The sequence below is a fragment of the Microtus oregoni genome, unplaced genomic scaffold (assembly GCF_018167655.1).
Source record: "Microtus oregoni isolate MIOR12 unplaced genomic scaffold, Mior012 000150F_ref0000365, whole genome shotgun sequence".
Classification (NCBI taxonomy): Eukaryota; Metazoa; Chordata; class Mammalia; order Rodentia; family Cricetidae; genus Microtus; species Microtus oregoni.
Genome location: NW_024544800.1, coordinates 199,009 through 222,252, shown reverse-complemented (window position 1 = coordinate 222,252; position 23,244 = coordinate 199,009). Strand labels below are relative to the sequence as shown.

Here is a 23,244-nt window from a genome sequence, read left to right as displayed (position 1 = left end):
CATAGATTTAGCTCTTACATATATTTAAACTTTATTATATATTTATTTAGAATGTGTGCGTATGCATAGTGAGGAGGTTCAAGGGGAACTTGTGGAAGACAGTTCTCTCCTTCTAAACATGTTGGTTCCAGTAAATGAACTCAGGCTTGGTGACAAGTACCTTTATTGGTTAGGCTATCTCACTGGGTCACAGAGGAACTTTTTATATGGTTTGATTTAATTTTATATATGGTGTGAGGCAGGTTCCAACTTTAGTTCATTGATTACCTGGTTGATTTGGCATTGTTTGAAGGAAAAACTATTCTTTGTGTATATGATCAAATGCATCTGTATGAGGATGTATGTGCATACATACATATGCACATGGTGGAAGTGAGAGGTGAGTCTCAAGTGTTCTCTCTCTCTCTTTGGTTTTTCGAGACAGGGTTTCTATGTAGCTTGTCTTGGAACTAGCTCTTTTAGACCAGGCTGGCCTCAAACTCAGAGATCCCCCTTCCTGCCTCTGCCTCCCAAATGCTTGGATTAAAGGCGCACCCCCACCCCCATCCCCGGGCTCAAGTGTTATTTCTTAGGAGTAATCTATCTTGTTTTTTGAGACATGGGTCTCTCACTGGCACCAATGACTCATAGAACAGCCCAGTCTGATTGGGTATTGAGCACCTCCCCGAAGAAAAGACTATCCTTTCTTCACTGAATTGTCTTGGCACCATTGCTGAAAATCAGTTGGGTCACCAGTTCTAGTGACACATGTTTGTAATTCCACAACTACTCAGGCAGGGTCTGGGACAAAGCAAGTTGTAGCCAAGTTTGTACAACTCAGTGAGATTGGAGTTAAAAAATGAAAAAGAAAGATATTAAAAAGACATGGAGTAGAAGAGGGCAACTGGGATGAATTAGAGAAATATGGGTAGAGGTAAATAAGATCTAAATACATTGTAGATATGTATGGAATTACCAAATATTAAATCTTAAAAATTAGGAAGTTAAAAATATAAGTACAACCAGGGCCAAGGATATAGCTCAATGGTGGAATGCTTGCTTAATGTGGGCAAGGCTCCACATTCAATCCCTGATGTTGGCACTCCAATAACACAACTGATTATAAATCATGATTTTAGCCATTCAATTCTAATCCACTGATAATGTATCTATGTTTGTGCAGTGTTAGTCATAATTGTTATAGCCTTTTCTTTTTTATTGCTCTCACATTTCCTCCTGAATTTTAGAATTAGCTTGTGAATTTCTGTGAGAAAGTCAGAAACGTTTTGTTTTGTAACACTAGGGATTAAACCCAGGACCGCATTTTGTCACTAAAGTTCTGACTAAAACTTTATTGAACCTACAAAGAAATCTGAGGGATATTCTATCTTTAGAATATCAAATCTTTCCACCCATGAACATGAACTATCTTTTATTTGGTTCTTTAATTCAATGTTTTATAGTCTTCAGTGTGAAACTGAAAATTTCTTTTGCTAATTATTCCTAAGTATTTATATTGAGGCTATTCCAAATTAAATGGTTTTCCCTATTTTTTATGTATAAAATACAACTTCTTCTGCTTTAAAAATTTATTTATTTATTTTATGGACACATGTGTTTACTTGTGTAAATTTATGCGTACTATGTGCATGCATGAGCCCAAGGAGACCAGAAGAAGAGGGCATTGGGTTTCTTGGAGCTGGAGTTAGAGGCAGTTGTAAGTGGTTATGTGGGTGCTGGGAAATGAACGAAGGTCTTATGCAGAAGCAGGAAATACCACTGAGTCATCTTTCCAACTCCACAACTTATTTTGTTATATTGACTATGTATTCTGCAACCTTGCTGAACTGATATGTTAGCAGAAATATTTTAGTGCACCCTCTGGAATTTTCTGTATATTTGGTCATGTTGTCCGCCAACAATTTTACAGGTTAGAATCAATATGAGAATTTTTAAAAGAAGGCAATAAGAGTGGACATCCTTGTTCCTTATCTAAGAGAAAAATTTTTATCATTGAGTATAATTTAACGTTAGTTTTACATACATGACTAACAGATTCAGGAAGTCATCTTTTAACTTTGATTTTTTTTTTTTATGAAAGAAGGTTGGGTTTTGTAAAATGCCTCTGCAGATATGTGTTGAGGATTAAAATCAGTGTGTGTGTTTGTGTGTGTTGAGGGCTGAAGCCAGGTTCTCAAGCAAACCAAATTTCATGAAAATTCTCTGTTTAACAGATGGTATATTTGTAAAAGGGGGAGGTAAGCCAGCAGGAGGGTGGCAGCACCTGCTGTTAAGCCAGTGACCTGGGTTTGATTCCTGAGACTCACAGGTAGAGCAATCAACTAGAGCAACTTCTCCTCTGATCTCTACAAGTGGGCCATGGCACATGTGCACCCACACACATATATGAGATAAGTGTTAAAAATAAGTGGCCAGTCCATTTTATATTCTACTAGTAATGTGTGAGGGTTCTGATTTCATCACATTACCACCAACTTTGCTATTTTCTGTTTTAATTGCACCTTTTCCAGTTGGATGAGGTGATTTCCACTGTGGCTTCCATGTGTGCTCTATTAAACCATTCAATTGTCAAGTATTTTTTTTAAAGATTTTTTTTTTTTTTCGAGACAGGATTTCTCTGTAGCTTTGGAGCCTGTCTTGGAACTAGCTCTTGTAGAGATCCGCCTGCCTCTGCCTCCCAAGTGCTGGGATTAAAGGCGTGCGCCACCACTGCCCGTCAAGTACTTTTTTGTTTTCTATTACATACTATGCTCTTTCTTCTCGTATTTTGTCCAAGTAGCATGCTTGGTTTTGAACTGCCCATTGTTAAGCATAAACTAAACTAAACACAGACACTTTGAAAATCTTTCTGAAAAATGCTATACTAAAAATCTGGTGAGATGGTGGGTGGTGAGATGGCCCAGTAGGAAAAGGTACTTGCCACCAAGCCTGATGATCTAAATTCGATTCCTTAAATCCATATGGTAGAGCACAAGATGCTCTCTGACCTCCCAAATCTGACTGATGGTGTCCTCCTCTCTCTGCACAATACAATAAAAATAATTTTTAAAAGATTTTGCTAAATCAAGTGTTTTTTTCTGACTCCGTGAGCTATATATTACCATAAGCAATCATCAGTAGTATATTTTCCCTAGTGACACTTTGGTTTCTTTAGAATTCTCCCCTGCCAAATCCTTCCTGTATTTAGGATCAGAAGCATCTGTAACTTGCTGAATCGCTTATAAGATCATTCTGGTTTTAGCACAGTATCACTGGAGGTAAGCAGATAGTGTCCCTTATCCTACAGCAACATCAAATGCTACTGATGAGGTTCAATGTATACCTTCTGCCTTCTGTTTTATGTCTCATATATTTTGGTCTTGTTTTTCCGTTATTGCTTGTTTTTGCTGAAGTGATTATTTTTTTGTGTGTTGTTCTTCTTAAAATTATTTTATTTATCATTGTGTTTAGGGATGTGCCATGGTACATGTGTGGAGGCCAGAGAACAATCTGTAGAGACACTTCTTTCCATCTTTATATGTTTCTGGGTATCACTCAGATTAATAGGCTTAGCAGCAAACACCTTTACTTGCTGAGTCTCTTTTTGTATTATTTTTAAATCCTCCAATGATTTAGTCCTTGTATTCAAGAAATCCAGGCCTACATTGCACTTTCCTGTATAAACAAGATATTATTCAAGGATAGAGCACATTTTTTTTTTTTTTTTTTTTTAAATATTTATTTATTTATTATGTATACAATATTCTGTCTGTGTGTATGCCTGCAGGCCAGAAGAGGGCACCAGACCTCATTACAGATGGTTGTGAGCCACCATGTGGTTGCTGAGAAATGAACTCAGGACCTTTGGAAGAGCAGGCAATGCTCTTAACCTCTGAGCCATCTCTCCAGCCCGGATAGAGCACATTTATTACTCAGCTTTAACTTCCCATAGTACCCAGGCCAGAGTGCCTTGCATATGGTAGGCACCAATAGAAAGCTGTTCAATTCATGAATGTCATACTTCTGGAGGTATCAAATATACAAAAAGAATCTTAAGGATTACAACCTTGGAGAAGGGCTCATTAGCTAGGCTTTTGAGAAGCTTTAATTAACTTACCCGTTCTTTTAACTGGATTACTTCTTTGTCTTTTTGTTGCTTCCACTGTCTAAACTTTTCAGCATCCTCCTTCATTTGACGCATTAATTGTACTCGTTGGTTTTTCATCATCTGCAAAAAACAAAAGTAAACTAAACCAAACAAAACCAGTGTGTTAGTCATGTGTACTTTATTCTAGGTTGATGTACAGAAGAACAGAGCAGCCATAAACAAGAGAAGAAGGCTAGAGCTAAGCAGAGAAGGTCACTGACAAATGCTGGTTAGTTTAGCTAGACTTACACAGGATTTCCAAATATAGACCATACGAATGGAGACTCAAAAAGAAACCTTCAAAAAAGCTAAATGCAGCCCTACCTTTACTTTAGATAAGTAGACTTTCAAGGAAGCATTTGTGTTTATTTTGTGTACGTGTGTGTGTGTGTGTGTGTGTGTGTGTGTATGAATGTTGGTGAGGTGTTGGATCTTCTGGAGTTGGAGTTCCAGGTGAGCCACCTGATGTGGGTATTATTAGGAACTGAATTTGGATTTTTTGGAAGAACAGCAAGGGCTCTTAATTACCAAGTCATCTCTCTAGCCCCTCAAGAAAGTAAAGAAGATATTTTGTTTGTTTTTTTAGATAGTGTCTCACCAGGCAACTCTTATTGGCCTAATAATCGTTATGTAGAGCAGGTCGACCTTGAATTTAGAAAAATTCACCTGTCTCTGCATCTGGAGTACTGGGATTAAAGGTGGCTCCAATGAATAAATCCTAAAATCAGGGACAAATTCGCCTATCAACTATTAATATTCTAAAGAATTCAGTACAAATGAGCTGTAATCACTTTGCTGATAGCACAAGCTAAACAATCAGTAACTGAAAATATTCTCTAGATGTCTGACATCTTGCTACTACTTTACAAAATTGTACCCTGAGATCATGGAAGAAGATCAGAACATCACCATTAAATATTGACATATTTTAATCTCTTGGTTTAACCTTAAAATTTCTGTACGCAAAAAAGAAGTCAACGGTCAAAGCAAAATTTTATACTTTAGATTCTAGAGAGTGACTAGCACAATGTCCTAGAATACCATACTTATGGTCACTTTTACATCTGAAATGATTGCCCTGCTTCCCACTTTCTCTCCTGAAATCACTTCGGGCATGGTTGTAAATGAAACACCTATGCTTGCAGTTACAATGTGGTCAAGGGTAAGAGTTTATTACCCGTATCTCTTGGTTCAGTTTGGAGACAGTATACTCAGTGGATTCCTTCAACTTCAGAAGTTTGGACTGTTCATGCAATTTCTTTTTCAAATCAGCTATTTGACCCTCTAGCTCTTGGAGACGTTTGCGACGGCGCTCACTCAACCTAAACACAGTTGTAATAGAAGAGAAGTGAAATGGTTTATTTTAAAACATCTAACAAAGGACTCTCAGGTTTACAACTTTAGATCCATCCCTCTTTAAAATAACGACTACAACCCATCCAATAGAAACTGTCTCTACTAATGAGAGCTTCATTTCAGAGTAAAGCAACACATTTTTGAGTAGACAAAAATGAACTGCTTCAAATATATTCTCCCACCATTCATGTCCAAAGGGACGAAGTCACCTTGCTTTAGCTGTAAGCACTAATCCTGATGATTATTATATAAATTGGAGACAGAAAGTAAGCATTTAACATGACTCTAAAGAACCTGAGGTTTAAAATGAAAACAATCCTAAGTAAGAGCAAATTGGGCTGTCTATGGTAAAAGTCTAAGAGAAAGGAGGGGGTTCTGATTGCCTATCTTAGCTTTATTCTAACTAATCAATGGATGGCTACATTGATTTTTAATTATTAACATGGGCATTAATTTTATTCACAAACAGAGGCATAAACATTGTCAAGGAGGCCTTAAGATTTTTCAAGTGCCTGCTCACATTTAACTTTTTTTTTGCATTTTAATATTTATTTCTTATCCATCAGATTAATGTCATTTAAGTGGCACAAAATAGTATTTCATTATTTAATTTGCATTTGTTCAATCACATTTAACTTTTTAAATCCTTCCTAGATCACACTAGCTGGAATCAATAGCTCCTGTCTGTGAACGCTAATACAACTTTTTCTTTATATTTTATTTCTTGTTTTTTCGAGACAGGGTTTCTCTGTGTAACAGTCCTGGATGACCTGTAAGTAGCTTTGTAGACCAGATTGGCCTTGAACTCACAGAGATTTCTAGTCTCTAGTACTGGGATTAAAGGCGTGTACTACTGCTGCCCTGCTTAATATTGCTTTTTCTTAACAAACTAACTTGTAGTTACTGCTAAAAACTGATTTGGGCACTAGTTGTTTGCTGTGTTATAGCATGCTTTTATTGTCATCCTGAGATGTTATTTTATTGAGGCTTGAGTGATGGCTTAAGACGTAAGAGCAAATGCTGTTCTTGCAGATTAGCCAAGTTCAGTTTCCAACACACATACTGGGTGGCTAACAACATCTGTAACTCCATTGTCAGGGGATCTTGTACCATTTTCTGGCCTTCATGCGCACCTGTACTCATGTGCACATACTATAACCCAATAATTAAATATAAAAAAGTAAAAAAGTCTCAATTATTTAATTTTTCTTCTGTCTAGGTTTCTTTTCCCTACCTACTATGTTTAAATCATTTGGGGACATTGAATGGATCTTCTACTTCTCTATTCTCTCAAAATCACCTTATATATGACAGAGCCTTAGCATTTAAAGACTTTATTCTTACTTGGCTTGGTTGACATCCTTCTTTGTTGTTTGAAGTTCAAGAACCAATTCTTCCTTTTCCTTCTGTAGACTGAGGACTTCCAACTCTAGATTTTTAATGTTATCCTAAAAACAATACAGGCCAGAAAGAAAGGATCAAATAAAATGGGAAGACAACTGATTCAACATTCTGTCTCCAAGAACCATAAATTATTATTTTTTTTTTTGTGGCAGGGTCTCATTATACAGCTGTTGATGGCCTGGAACTTGAAAACTGGCCTCAAAATCATAGAGATCAGCCTGTTTGTACCTCCCGAGTGTTTGGATTAAAGTTGTATACTACTTTGCCTGGCCTGTGAATTACTTTTATTAATTTTTCCTTTTTTTCTCCCTCCCCCTTCCTTTCTCTCTTCCTTTCTCTTTCTTTCTTTCTTTCTTTCTTTCTTTCTTTCTTTCTTTCTTTCCTTTCTTCTTCTTTTCTTTTTAAGTAAGACAGGGTTTCTGTGTAGCTTTTTTTTTTGTTTTTTTTTTAAATATTTATTTATTTATTATGTATATAGTATTCTGTCTGTATGTCTGCAGGCCAGAAGAGGGCACCGGATCTCATTACAGATGGTTGTGAGCCACCATGTGGTTGCTGGGAACTGAACTCAGGACCTTTGGAAGAGCAGGCAATGCTCTTAACCGCTGAGCTATCTCTCCAGCCCTCTGTGTAGCTTTTGAACCTGAACCTAGAACTTGTCTCTGTAAACCTGGCTAGCCTCAAACTCACAGAGATCCTCCTTTATCTGTCTCCCAAGTGCTGGGATTAAAGGTGTGCACCACCACCTGGTCTCATTTTCTTTGAAACAATCAGATTCTTATTATTCAGGTCAGTCTGGATTCTTTGCTTTCCTCAAGCTTTAGAGTCCCAAATGCTAAGGTTACAGGGATTCCATATCTGGCTTTATGAATTAAATTTTACTATTTTAATTGCACACTAAAAATACCTATTTTTTTTGGTTTTTCAATACAAGGTTTCTCTGTGTAGTTTTAGTGCCTGTCCTGGAACTAGCTCTTGTAGACTTGGCTGGTCTTGAGCTCAGAGATCTACCTGCCTCTGAGTGTTGAGATTAAAGGTACATGCCACCACTCCCCAGCTGCTAAAAATACTTTTTAACTTAATGAAGCTGGGTGGTAGCAAAAAAAGGACTTGTGAAGTTCAAAGGCTCCAATTTGAATCTTTTCTTTTTTTGTTTTTTTTTTTGAGACAGGGTTTCTCTGTGGTTTTGGAGCCTGTCCTGGAACTAGCTCTTGTAGACCAGGCTGGCCTCGAACTCACAAAGATCCACCTGACTCTGCCTCCTGAGTGCTAGGATTAAAGGTGTGCGTTACCACCACCTGGCTTCTAATTTGAATCTTGACTATAACACTAAGCATACAATAGAAAACCCCTTTTAGCCATAGTTTCTATTCCAAAAAGAGTTAATAAAGTAGTTCTGAGACACCTATCAATAAAAAGAATTTATTGCAAGGTTGGCTTTTGATCAGCTCCACAAAGCGGTCTTCTGATCCCTGCATATGTGTAGTGATGAGTATGTGTGTGCACACATGCAAGCACACACTTTTTTTAAAAATTGGAAAACTGTCATTATTTCTTAGAAAGAGAAGGAATAATTTACCTGTAATTAAAAGGTACTATTTTTATTAAGATTATTTCTTTTTACAATTGGTTCCTAGGGGGTAAAGACTAGCTACATTCCTTCATCTATATCTCATTATTTATATTATAGAGTAAGAACTACCCTAGAGAAACTTGTTTTCCATGTTTCTGGGTAGTAGAAGAAGAGAGACTCACTAGCAATCTTTTATTGATCCTGGAAAACAAAAACACATTTGACATAAAAAGGGTTGTACTGTATGCCTTGCCATAGACAACTGAACTACATTTTTATCCTTCCTCCTGTAATTCCACTAAAATGAGGCAAAAAATGTATAAATTAACAAGCATGAAGAGTAGGCAGTATTCAAAACATTTCAACAAACTTTGAAAAACAGCAAGTGACTTTCAGAATGGAAACAGTCTTAGAAACCACACACATTTATTAGAACACACTTGTTCTATAAGTAGGGACTACATTTATGGTAACATTATCAGACTATCACATGCCCATGGCATACAATGAGACAGTACATTAAATGGAACAAAATTACATATTCCCTGTAAGGAAAGTATCCTTAAGAAAACCTGATAATAGAATTCCAGGTACACCGTGCATATTATCTTGTTTTTTTCATTATCAAAAGTGGTGTGCTTGTCTTCTTTCTATCAGTTAATGATGGTAGACACGACCAGCTGCTGACGGAGAAAACACTTTACCTTATACAGGAAGTGAATGGGCTGTAGTTGGCTATCATTCTGAGTCATCTTCTTAGCTAGTGCCTCTTTCAATGCAAGTTCTTTATTCAACTCAATCAGCTCCTTGGACATCTGAGCTTGACGAAGAGCATGTTGAGTGCTGAAAGCAGTAGAAGACCTGCTGGTATCTGGACTGATTTCCACTTGCTGGAAAAGATAATGATTTTGTGATAGCTATTCTTAGTTGTCAATTTGACTATATCTAAAATTAACTAAAACCTAAAAATGACTGGGCATGCCAGTCTTTTTTTTTTTTTTAATATTTATTTATTTATTTTGTATACAATTTCTACATGTATGCCTGCAGGCCAGAAGAGGGCACCAAACCTCATTACAGATGGTTGGGAGTCACCATGTGGTTGCTGGGAATTGAACTGAGGACCTTTGGAAGAGCAGGCAATGCTCTTAACCGCTGAGCCATCTCTCCAGCCCCCCCTTTTTTTCTTTTTTTAAGTGGAAGACCCACCTCTAATCTGGGCCACACCTTCTGCTGGAAGACTATATAAAGGATATGGAAGAGAGAAACTTGTTCTGTTTGCCTGCTTTCTCCTGCACTCACTAGCAAATCCATTCCTTCAATGGCATTAGAGCCTACTTCTCCAGGGTTCTAGCATATACTGAAGATCAGTTGAGCTATCCAGCCTTATAGACTCAACAAATACTGGATTCGTGGACTTTGCATACATATGAAGCCACTATTGGATTAGCTGGACCATAGCCTGTAAGTCATTCTAACAAATCCTATCTATCTATCTATCTATCTATCTATCTATCTATCTATCTATCTATCTATCTATCTATCTATCTATCTATGAATGATTCTATAAGTTCTATTACTATTACTTAAAAGAATCCTGACTAATACAGATTTGTAAGAGATACAGGAAACTGGAGCTCCTAAAATACTACTTCATTCCCCAAAGCCATTTTTCTATCAGCAATACCTGCGTTCTTTCACTATTGTGGTTTATCATATAATATCTGCTTGAAACACTTGAAATTAACTATGGAGCTTATTCCTTTCCTCATATAATCCTCTCTAATATACACAAGTTTTCTTGTTCTTTCCTATACTGATCTGACAAACAATCCTTACTTTCATTTCATCTCAAGAGGCCCCTAAAGAAGAGAAGACATGGGAAATGGCACTTTGGAAATGGAAAAAGATTCATTTATTCTGACACAGCTAACTTTTATTACTTAATTTATCTCTTATCTTGTTTCATTCAAAGTAAGGACATTACTAATATGTACTTGCTTGGGAGTAAAAAGCTGCTTCAAGAAAAACCACTGACCAAACTTCCATTTTTTTTTTTTAAATATTTATTTATTATGTATACAGTATTCTCAGTACTCTGCCTGCAGGCCAGAAGAGGGCACCAGATCTCATTACAGATGGTCGTAAGCCACCATGTGGTTGCTGGGAATTGAACTCAGGACCTTTGGAAGAGCAGCCACTGCTCTTAACCACTGAGCCATCTCTCCAGCCCCCCAAACTTCCATTTTTGACTTTACTGTATAACCTTCAATCAAAGTAAATAACAGATACACTTTATCTATCAATATGATCTGAACACTCGAAACATTTTCCTTTCTTTGTTCGAGTCCATGATCATCCCAACCATAGAAAAGCATATTCAGAAAACATTCTCCTCAAATGCTTTTTTTTTTTTTTTTTTTTTTTTGGTTTTTCGAGACAGGGTTTCTCTGTGGCTTTGGAGCCTGTCCTGGAACTAGCTCTGTAGACCAGGCTGGCCTCAAACTCACAGAGATCCGCCTGCCTCTGCCTCCCGAGTGCTGGGATTATAGGCGTGTGCCACCATCGCCCGGCCTCAAATGCTTTTTTGACACTGTCATTATTTGTTCCTTACCTTGTTTTGAATTATTGGGTAATTGAAACAGAATTCTACCACCTAATAGAAAATAAGCCAGATTGGAAAATGAAACATGATGCCCCCTGAGAAGTCCTGCTGCTCATTACTAGTTAAATTATTAGAAACAGAGCTTATCCTTGTTTGAGGTATTATGAAACAGATTTACTCTTAAGATTTCTAGATTTCCAGAGTATTCTATGAAGAATGGTAATAATCACAGATCCTCTTCCAGAATCAAATGATCAATTATAGGAAGCTATAGGAAGCAGCAGTGAGAGCTCCAGGTTCCACTCAAATGGGTCAATTACTTACAGTGTCTGCTTCTACTGCAGTATCAATGGTTGCAGTCATGCAAGCAACAGCTTCATCCTGTAGCAAAAATGTTTTGATTTAGAAAAAAGTGAAGTCAAATTTACAATTTTTTTTTACTGCTTATTTGATTTTAAGTGATATTTTTAAAGTATACACAGAGGTCATTTATGATACTGGACTGATTTTGTACTCAGGGATAACATAACAGCAATTGTTTCCATTTCCCACCTCTCAGGAAGCTTTCTTTTTTCTAAAGGGTAATTGTGTAGTCTTTAGGGGTAAAAATAAGATCATGTAGTAAGAGAGTAAAGATCACTAAGCCCGAGTGAAACATTTAACCATTCTAACTAGTCAAAATTTAACCCATTTTATAGACAGTTATACTTTACTTTTATGCTTCTCCCACTGAGTCTCTATTAATGTACAAGCCTAGCCACTCCTCTGGACATACCAGCAAAAAACAGATATAAAATAATGGTAGCACATCAGGAAAGTAGACAGAATGAAGAGCTGGTTTTGACTTTTATTTTCTAGTCAGGCAGGATGGCAAGCTCTCACTCGACAGGGAAACTAATGTCCTAGATTGAGTATGCCAGAAAAAAATGTACTCATAGTTACACATGGTCCTGTGGCCTCTGTTGTTCGCATCCTATGATGGTGCTGTCGGTAGTTACTAGGAGTAAAAGAATAAGCACCTTGGGAGGTTAAGTTCCCTTGTAGAGAATGGCTAATCCTTTTTTGTGCACTGGAACAAACACCTAGAAAGGTAACTAAAAACTACCTATTAGGACGAATTTGTTTCTAGACAATCATCTGAGCAGTTCTATTCTCATCACTGAAATTTACACTTCACTCGGCACTGTAATGTATATATCACTGCTTCTGCTTCAGTGATTCTGAAGGCTTAGGAAGAAAGCTTTGTTCTCAGGAAGTCATGTGGTGAAGGAGTTTAGAGGTGACAAGTGTTGGTTGTCAGAGTTTAGGGTTAGAACATGCAGCATCTGTATCAGTTGTGTGAAACAACACACAGTTGCAATCTTAGTACCTTAAAGGTCAGGAGATGGACCTTTAATGAGTGCTGTTTGTAAAGCATTTCCCTTGTTCTGCCCAGAAATTCCTAACCAGTGAGGATCAAAGAGAACTCAAAGGAAGCTTCAGTGTTTGCAAATTCTTTCTTATCCTAATGTATAGCATTGGCAAGTCTCCAGGCATAGGGAAAGGTCTTTAAAAAACGAGGCACCAATCTAGGATTGCCTAGTGGTTACCCTTTCTTTCTCCTGTGTTAAAATTTCAATATATTTATATTACCATTAGAGATTATAAGAGCTCATAACACTGGGGGCTCTTTTTAGAAACAGCCACTTGCAATGTACTTCCTGGAAATCATATCGCTACCTTCAAAGTCACTGTCCTCCTGCTCCCATGTCCCAAGTTCTGGGATTACGGTAGTCACCAACATTTCCAGCCTAAAGACTTTTCCTAGCACCTTTTAGAGGATCAAGATCAAACTAGATGGCTTTTGGACCAGTGAAATTTCAAAATGCCAACATTTCAGTTCATGGCTATGGCGATGTGTTTTGTATAATCACAGAATGGCTCGGTTATCACAATTATAAATGTATAACTATGTAACATTAGGCCAGGTGGTGGTTGCTCACACCTTTAATATAGCATTCCATAGGCAGAGACAGGCAAATCTCTGTGAGTTTGAGGCCGAACTGGTCTACAGAGCGAGTTCCAGGACAGGCTCTAAAGCTACAGAGAAACCCTGTCTCAGAACCCTCCCCACCAAAAGACTTCCAAAAATATCTAAGAGTAGATTTTGTTTCAGCCTAACAAGTCCTTTTCTCCTCTTCTACACCCAATCTAAGGCTGCAACTTCCAATGTCTTTTTTTTTTTTTAAAAAAAAAAGTATGATCAACTCAGGTGATAGGGGATCAAAAGCAGGGTACTTCATTTACAATTAATAGCAGAGCCTTCCAAAATGAAGTATGTGTTTAGAAAAGACATGCAAAATACTTTATATGGACTTTGTCCTGGAAGAGGGGATATAAACAAAAATCGTACTTGATTCTGCAGGAACGAAATGACTGATTTTCCTCACAGATTACTGCAACAACAAAGTTTACTTGAATTATACTTTAAGGGTACAGCTTGGTACCTAAAGCCCCAGGAGGAACGTCCAGGAACAATGGTTGCCTTCATGACTAAAAATGAGGTGTTCACCTGTCACTTAAAATAAAAATAGTTTTAATTCAGAATGAAGGGCACATGTACTTACATTTGAAACACTTTGCTTTCACTGTTGTGAGTCTTAATAAAAGTCATGGGGATATATTGTTGTGTTTTTAAAAAATATGTAACTGGGAGGGTCTCTAGACAATAGAGAAGAAAAACTAATTCAAGAGTCCAGCAGGAGCCTTGGATAAAAGGGTTTACTCTGATTAACTATGATGGTGGAGGGAAGCCAAGAACTTTATCAGCTTGTGGCAATCTTTAGCACTCCCCTACTGTGTGTGCCAAGTACATTTTAGTGGTAGACAGCAATTCTACAGAGTTCTTCTGAGCCAGTCACCACTAACAGAACTGCCTACAGGCATACCAGGCTGCAGCTCTATTGCCAGCTCTTCAATGAGGATGGTTTATTGTATTAAGTTCATTCCATGGCTTTGCTTCATCTTTCATGTAATTCAGATCTCAAAAATAAGAAGTATGAAACTCTCTAAAGTTGGTGTGGCAACGAACACTGCTGTCCTGAGCCCGTATTTTCAGGGGTTGTAAATTTTGGCTCTAGTAGGTTTCTGTACCCTACATTATCATAATTCTGGGGCAACTCACAAGGTTAACTTATATTTTTCAGATATAGTTAAACAGAATTAGAACTAGAAGCATTTATTTTTGTGCTAGCCATTCTTCAGCAAGTATTGCAAAATCTTCCCATCTTCCAAATTTCAATAATTCTTGGCTTTTGGAAGTATTTCTTTTGCCTCCAAAAATGCTCATATGCAAATGTATAAAGGGTTAAGGCAGATGTTGAGAAATTTCTCAGTATTTGTTTTCTTTAGATCTTGCCTCTTCCAATCTTTTGCTGTCATTTCTGCCAGTGATCATAAACCATAAAGTTTGAGTAAAGAAATTTTAAAGATTTACTTATTTTTATTTCATGTGAGTGTTTGCCTGGATATTATATATGTGTAATGTGCATGCCTGGTGCCAGAGAAGCCATCAGATTCCCTAAAACTGGAAACCAAACCTGGGTCTTTTGCAAGAGCAATGAGTATTCTTAAATGGTGGTCATCTCTCTAGCTTCTCAATAAAAAAATTTTTATTCTCACTATGTAACCGTGGGTGGCTTGGAACTTGCTATGTAGACCAGGTTGGCCTTGAGCTCATTGAGCCCCAGCTGCCTCCCCCCCAAGTGCTGGGGTTAATTGGATAAATTATTTTTCTTTTCTTTCTGAAATTATTGTAAAATTATGCAATTTCCTCCCTTCCCTTTCCTCCATTCAAACCCTCCCATATATCCTCCTTTCTCTTTCAAATTTATGGTCTCTTTTTTTCATTGATTACTTACATGCATATATGTATACATACACACACATATATTCCTATATATATAACTATCTCTTTTGTGGGATATTTGTACACTGTGTAAAAAGATGTGCTGCTGTAACTGGTGTAATAAAAAGCTAAATGGCCAATAGCTAGGCAGGAGAGGATAGGTGAAATTTCTGGGGAGAGAAAGGAAAAGCAGAAGGAATCTAGGTGTGCAGCAGATGCCAGGGAGATACTGAAGAGGTTGGACATACAATACAGAGTAGAGGTAACTGAGCCACATGGCAGAATGTATTATTTATATATTAATAAAAGCAGGTTAAAATAAGCAATAAGAGCTAGTGGGGGGGGCTGGAGAGATGGCTCAGTGGTTAAGAGCATTGCCTGCTCTTCCAAAGGTCCTGAGTTCAATTCCCAGCAACCACATGGTGGCTCACAACCATCTGTAATGAGGTCTGGTGCCCTCTTCTGGCCTGCAGGCATAGACACAGAACATTGTACACATAATAAATAAATATTAAAAAAAAAAGAGCTAGTGGGATAACCTAAGCAAATGGTCAACCTTTCACAATTATTTATTTATTTATTTATCTATCTATCTATTTATTTATTTATTTATTATGCATACAATATTCTGTCTGTGTGTATGTCTGCAGGCCAGAAGAGGGCGCCAGACCTCATTACAGATGGTTGTGAGCCACCATGTGGTTGCTGGGAATTGAACTCAGGACCTTTGGAAGAGCAGGCAATGCTCTTAACCACTGAGCCATCTCTCCAGCCCCCAACCTTTCACAATTAATAAGAAGTCTCTGTGTTGTTATTTGCAGGCTAGCAATCCACATAAGAAAGTACAATTACACTTCTCAGTCTGCATGTTACTAATATATATATGCTTTCATAGCTAAGCATTGGGCATCAGATAATCAACTGGTATGCTCTTCCCTGGGGAAGACTATTTGTCCCACTCCAGCATTCCTTAGTTGCCTGGAGTTCTTTGTGTAGAGCTGAGGCCTAGGTTTTCTTCAATTGAGATCATTACAGAAAATCATGACCAATCAAAATGCAGAGTTCTGGAGCCCAGTCTCAATGGATTCATTTGCAAAACAACTCCTGCATGTAAGATTCAGGAAACACAATGGAAGTGGGCATGAAAAGCTTGTAAGAGCCAGAGGATTGGGGGGTTTGCTGTGAGACCCGGTCTGCAAGGAATGGAAGAAGTTATACCCAGAGAGTCTGAATAAAGTCTCAAAAATAATTAGAAAACTTCCAGAAAAGGGTTGCATCGACATTTTCCTAAGGAAGGGACACGAAAACTCAAACAACCAAGAGTTCAACAGCAATTAACAACAAAAACTGCTGGGCTGGAGAGACGGCTCAGTGGTTAAGAGCACTGTCTGCCCTTCCAAAGGTCAGGAGTTCAATTCCCAGCAACCACAGGGTGGCTCACAACCATCTGTAATGAGATCTGGTGCCCTCTTATGGCCTGCAGGTATACATGCAGACAGAATACTGAGAATGCTTTATATATAATAAATAAATCTTAAAATAAAAAAAACCTGCCACCTGAGCCAAAACATAAGGATACCACACACACCTTTTTTCTTTTCACCTTATAAAGCTTTCAATCTTTGGGAAGTTACGTAGTATTTGAGTCCTCCCCACATGTGCATAAGCTGAAATAATGTCTTTAACCTCAACCTAAGTCACCTAGAATTATTTCTTTCTGACAGTAAATACAGTAAGTAAGGTTTCATAACTAGTAAATGGCGGAGTTGGCTCTAAACCTGACTAGGTCTGGCTCTGGAGCCCACATTCCCTATTACTATGACCTGTTTCTTAGATAAGTAAACTACAGTTTTGATCTCAAGTTTTCTATAGCATCTCTCATTCTAAACCATGGTCTAATGTTTTAGAGAGGTTTACTTATTTTAGAATTGACCTCCATAACTTAATAATAGTTTATTTTTTCATTTACTCTTTTAAATCTCTTGGATGATTTTGTCATAACACGCCAGAAACTTTAGAAAAAACAAACTGGCAAGACCAGAGATGGGAAATTCACTGTTCTAGGAGAATATAAACCTCTTCCCAAGAGGGCAGAATTCCCATTAGGTAGTTACAAATACATTTATGCTATAGAATAATAAATTGAAGAATGTAAATAGAAAAGCTCTAAAGATAGCCTCTTAAAACAGGACCTCCATCCATAAAATAAGAGTGGTTCTTTGTTTTCTGAAAGAATATTATGTAGTCTAGACTAGCCTTAAAGTTGTGATGTTCCTGTCTCTGCTGAGAGAGAATGAGTCATGTCTTAGTCTCATATCTATTGTGATGACAAAATTATAGGTCTGCAGTGCCATGGCTTGGTGTAATACAGAAATATTTATGTATATTTATACATATATATGTATAAAACCTATGAATGTTTTAATGTAGAACTTAATGTTCAGATCATATTCATTGTTTCATGATGTCTCAAACAGTTCAGTTTAGGTATTTCAGCAAAAGTTCATAGAATTAGAAATGTATATATGCGTCAAGGAATGAATGAAAGTGATAGGCCTATTACAGTGCACCTACTTGACTTACAGACAGCTGAGTAATCGCTTGTTGTAGGTTGCATATTATCTCTATGTTTTCTTTTAATTCCTGGTCTTCCAATGTCTCCACCAGCTTTTGAAGATCCACTTTACAGCTAAAAATTCAAGCAAAAGAACGCAAGGGTTAATCATACCACAAAGGCCAGATTACATATGAAGATGGTTTAAATTGCTAACAAATACCTCATTGGGAACTTACGCTGCATGCTGCCTGAGTTCTTCTAGCTTGGCGTTCATTCTCTCATTCGCTTGCTCAGTCTGGAACAAAGATCCAGGAGATGATAAATGGCAGTATCTGACAGCTTCACCTAATTATGCTCGATCCTCTGCCCTGTGGATGAAGACCTAGGTAGCGGGCTATATCTTTTCCTATAAGAGAGGACTTAGTGGGCTTTGGTTATATAGTAGGAAATGGTATTTTTTAGCATTTATGAAAATTAGCCCTAAAATTATGAGCTACTAAAAACAACAGCTAAACAGCTGGATTTTTATGTCTTCTATGAAGCTCAGGCTATGGGATAGAGAGTGAAGAAACTTCCTGCTGTTTCAACTGCCTCCTTCACGGTACTTAGAATTTTCAATTTATTTTATTTTTTATGTATATGAGTATTTTGCCTCCATATATTTATGTATTTCATGTGTGTGCAGTGCTTGGAGAGGCCTGAAGAGAGCCTTGCTGTGGTAGGAGTTGCAGAAATTTGTAAACCATCAGGACCTCTGCAAGAACAAGTATTCTTAACTGCTGACTCAACTCTCTGGCCTAGCATTTAAGAGAAGCAGTTCTCAACTTGTGGGTCACAACTCTTTTGAGTGTTGAATGACCCTTTCACAGAGGTTGCATATCAGATATTTACATTGTAATTCATAACAGTAGCAAAATTACAGTTATGAAGTAGCAATGAAAGTCATTTTATGGCTGTGGGTCCCCATAACATGAGGAACTGTATTAAAGGGTTGAAACATTAGGAAAGTCAAAAACTACTGATTTAGAGTATTTAAACATAAAAAGACCTCAGATCAATTTGAGCTAGGATTTTTTATAAGTAAAATTATATTATCTGATATGGTAGGCTATTTTTTTAACAAGAGAAAGAAAGAAAAAAGATAAGGCATAAGAATAATGCTAGTGAAAAAAATAAATGACAGAAGGCATCTATGTTTTAGGAAGAATGATTATTTCAATCACAGAATTCGTGATAATTCATGAGAACCTGGATGGTACAACAGATTTGGGAAAGACAATTCTGACAGGAAATAAAACAATAAGCTTATCAGGGAGCCATTGTAACAACCTTATAAAGGTCATATAGGTATATGGCTAGAATAAGAAGTATCATCTAGGGGGCTGGAGAGATGGCTCAACGGTTAAGAGCACTGGCTGCTCTTGCAGCAGTCCTGAGTTCAATTCCCAGCACCCACATGGCAGCTCACAACTGTCTGTAACTCCAGTTCTGGGGCATTTGACTCTCACACCAATAAACATAAAGTAATAATAATAATAAATTTAAAAAATAATTAAAAAAGAAGTATCATCTACTATGTCAGTCATACTCACATACTTATGAAACATACCACTTTAAAGACAAAAAAATGAGGCACTAAAATAGAAAATAAAACTCTTTTAGATCCCACTTGCACCTTTTGCTAGTAGAGGACAATAAAATGGCTGCAGGATTTGGTTACTTCTAAAGAAAACTTTCAGGAGCTTCCTTCTCCTTAACTAGAAAGCACTCCTGCATGAAGTGTTTACATTACAGAGGTACAGTTACATTTTGGTAGAAACTGTTTCCCTTCTGGCAATAGCTATACAATCTAAGATTTGAATTGTACTTAGGCTAGTAGGAAAACTGTAGTGAGAGAGTCAGCATGCACCAACTGATTTATGAGGTTAGAATCAGACAAGCAGGATTTGAAAGTGGTGTAATCAGTCACGTAGCAAACCACTTATTTGGAAATTAACATATGGAAAATTAATTCAAATGATTTTCCCAGCTGTTTTACTTCCCCATGACAGCTGTTAGGATGAAATATGAAATGTGAGAGCTTTAGACAAAGAGAGTGAGAGACTTCAGAGTGGAATGAAGGAATGGTTACTTGGCATATGTAGAATATTCCTTTACTATAATTCTTGAGACCTAAAAATGCTTCAAATTTCAAATGGTTTTCAGATTTGGGAATATTTGTATACATGACAAGCTATCTCAAGAATGAGCCCCAAATCTAAACATGAAATTCATTATGTTTCCATCACAAACATTTTTATTAACATAGTCTGAGGTTGTACACATGCTTAAGACATTGTCTCATGTAGCCCAAGCAGGCTTCAAATTCACAATGTTGCTGTATTATCTGATCCTCAGAACCCTACCTCCTAAGAGCTGGACTGACAGGAGTACACACCACATCTAGTTTGTGCAAACTGGAAAGCAAACCCAGAGCTTTCTGCCTGATTTCAGATTAGGGATGCTCAAGCTGTATTGTGGATAAAAATTGGGCAGGATTTAGGGTAACAGGAATTCACTTCTTTCCTCTGGGACATTTTATGACAAACCTATTTTAAAATGAATTAGTATAGATTAATTGTAGTGATAAGTATTAATTGTACCATGCTGTATAAATGTCTTTTACAATACAAATCATGTTAAATATTTTAGAAATGAAGCTAATAAACATTCAAAGTGTTGGTGTTTGAATTTTGGAGCCTCACCAAAATGATTCTCTCTAACATCTGGGCTGTCTGACCAGCTGCCTCACTCAGACCACGACTTAATTTTTCATTCTCTTCTATCAAAGACTGATTCTTCTCCATCAGGGACTGTAGATTTTCTGATGGTTCCACACTAAAACAAAGAAAGTAAAATTTTAGAAAAATACATTTGATGGCCTGATTGGGGTAAAACTACATTACAAAAGGCCACCACTATCTATCCACTCAATCATGCAGCATATTAATGTATGAATAAGAAAAGCACCCAAGTACTTCACAATTTGGAAGAAGAAACAATTCAAAACCAGATAAGGCTTGCCGGGCGATGGTGGCGCACGCCTTTAATCCCAGCACTCGGGAGGCAGAGGCAGGCAGATCTCTGTGAGTTCGAGACCAGCCTGGTCTACAGAGCTAGTTCCAGGACAGGCTCCAAAACCACAAAGAAACCGTGTCTCGAAAAACAAAACAAAAAACAAAACAACAACAAAAAAACCCAAAAAAACAAAACCAGATAAGGCTATATAATAAGCATAACTAACTTTTTTTGGTTTTTCTTTTTTCTTTTCTTTTTTTTTTTTTTTTTGAGACAGGGTTTCACTGTAGTTTTGGAGCCTGTCCTGGAACTAGCTCTTGTAGACCAGGCTGGCCTCAAACTCACAGACATCCACCTGCCTCTGCCTCCCAAGTGCTGGGATTAAAGGCATGCGCCACCACCCACCCGGCTTTTTTGGTTTTTCAAGACAGGGTTTCTGTGTAACAGCCGTAGTTAGCTCTGGAACTAGCTCTGTAGACCAGGCTGGCTTCAAACTCAGAGATCCACCTGCCTCTTGCCTCCCCTCCCCACACGAGTGCTGGGATGAAAGGTGTGCTTGGCTTGGCTTCATGATTAACTTTTGTCATGGATCATAGTTTAGGATTTTTCTATTATTTGTGTCATGCAGTTTACGAAATGAAGGCTAACTATCTAAAATACACATTCTCCCATTCTTCCCACCCTTAACTCCTCATTAAGAATTAAGGAGGCCATGGACTCATGAACACGACTCTGGAAAAATATGCGTGCTCCGCAAGCACAAAGGCCCAAGTTTGGATCCCCAGTGCCCTTGTAAGAAGCAAGGCATAGCTGAATGTGGTTGTAATTCCAGTGCTGGGAGGCAGAGATAGGACTGTGGATCTCACTGGTGGCCAGTCAAGTCTAGCCAATCAATCAATTCCAGGTTAAGCGAAAAAACTTGTTACAAAATTAAGGTTGACAGGAGCTGGAGAGACGGCTCAGTGGTTAAGTGAGTTTGTTCCTCTTGCGGAGGACTGCAGTTTAGATTCCAGAATCTACAGCAGACAACTTACAACCAACTACCTGTAACTCCTTCCTCTGGCTTCCAGGGAACCAGCACTCACATGCACACACACACACACACACACACACACACACACACACACACACACACACACACACAATTACAAATAATAAATTTAGCTGAAAAAAGAGGTGAAGTGCTTATAAAGGAAGGTACCTAATGACAACCTCTGTCCTTCATACATGCATGAATGGGTATTTGCACTTGCAGATGCACACATGCACAGACAGACAGACAGACAGACAGACAGACAGACAGAGGAAGTAGTGCTCAGGGAGCAGCTGTTCACAATCTCAGTAAATGACAAATGATTTCAGGAATACAACATGACCTCTCACCTAGTTTTAGACTTCAATTTTCAGAGATCTTAACTTCTTAAACTTGCTCTTTATCAAAAAGTTAATAGCAAGGCCACACAATAAGGTTTCTTATCACCCTGTTAAGACTTTGCCAAGACTCTTTAGAAGGAATGTTTCATTCAAAAACTATTAACATACACAGCATTATTTTAGAATGCTGTTTTTTATTCGCTTATCATTAAATTGAAAACTTCCATATCATTCAAGAAGCTTCAAAGTAGTGATACTTTTAACTCACTATTTTTTCCTAAAATATTTCTCTAAGTGGAGAAATCATACTTAAGAGAACTGTTCATTTTTCCAAGAAAAATTTAGTACTTATGAGAAGACTCTTCACTACAATTTGAGGTTAATACTGGAATATTTAAACATTACTAAAATATGTGAATACTTCCACAGTAGCATGTGCTAGGCTCTATAATAAACATTTATGTACATTAAATATTTCATTCTCACAACAGCCCCATTAAGTAGGTTCTTTTGTGATTCTCATTTCATGGTTGAGGAAACTAATATACAAAGAGGTTAAATAAGCCAAGGGCAAATAACTAGGGGATGATAGTGAAGGTGGGATTTAAAGTCAGCAATCTAGTTTCAGAGACCATACCCCAAGTACTACGCCAACTATATACTGTGAATATGTATTACTCTCATTGTAGCTGGGCAGGAAGAAATTGGGTGGGAGAGCCAGACTTGGAGAATTCTGGTTTGAAGGAGGACAGAGTTAGGGAGAGTTGCTGAGAGACACCGAGCGAACAAGACATGCTGGAGGACAGGTAAAGCCATTAGCCACGTGACAATATGTAGATTAGTAGAAATGGCTTAATTTAAATTGTAAGAGCTAGTAAGCTGTAGCAGCAGGCCGCTTGTTTGTTCCGGCCACCCAGCTAGCTTAGCCCTGAAATAATGGTGAAGGAGAGGTCTTTCTGTCTATGTGCTGCTTTCACTGGTTAATGAATAAAGAAACTGCCATTGTTTGTTGATAGGGCAGAACTTAGGAAGGCAGAGAAGACAGAACTGAATGCTGGGAGAAGGAAAGAGTCAGAAAGATGCCATGGAACCACCAGAAACAGATGCTGGAAATTTTACCCGGTAAGCCACTGCCACGTGGAGATACACAAATTAATAAAAATGGGTTAAATTAATATAAGAGTTAGCCAATAAGAAGCTAGAGCTAATGGGCCAAGCAGTGATTTAATTAATACAGTTTCTGTGTGGTTATTTCGGTTCTGGGTGGCAGGGATGAACAAGCAGTTCCCTCCTCCTACAGTTAGCA

At 37.7% G+C, this 23,244-nt stretch overlaps 1 protein-coding gene across 4 annotated transcripts in view; it reads right to left on the bottom strand.

Moving 5' to 3' along the window:
- Window positions 1-23,244, bottom strand: part of LOC121444948 (chromosome-associated kinesin KIF4) — a 106,239-nt gene that overhangs the window by 26,697 nt on the left and 56,298 nt on the right. For 3 of the 4 annotated variants that reach the window (XM_041646899.1, XM_041646903.1, XM_041646902.1), the window contains exons 11-18: window positions 20,252-20,384; window positions 17,744-17,802; window positions 17,525-17,639; window positions 11,389-11,445; window positions 9,164-9,349; window positions 6,827-6,930; window positions 5,304-5,448; window positions 4,097-4,207 (exon numbers count right to left, since the gene is read on the bottom strand). In XM_041646899.1, coding sequence (XP_041502833.1) covers window positions 4,097-4,207; window positions 5,304-5,448; window positions 6,827-6,930; window positions 9,164-9,349; window positions 11,389-11,445; window positions 17,525-17,639; window positions 17,744-17,802; window positions 20,252-20,384 — 910 coding nt within the window. The remainder of the gene's footprint in view (window positions 1-4,096; window positions 4,208-5,303; window positions 5,449-6,826; window positions 6,931-9,163; window positions 9,350-11,388; window positions 11,446-17,524; window positions 17,640-17,743; window positions 17,803-20,251; window positions 20,385-23,244) is intronic. The other variant, XM_041646900.1, reaches the window with a different exon arrangement.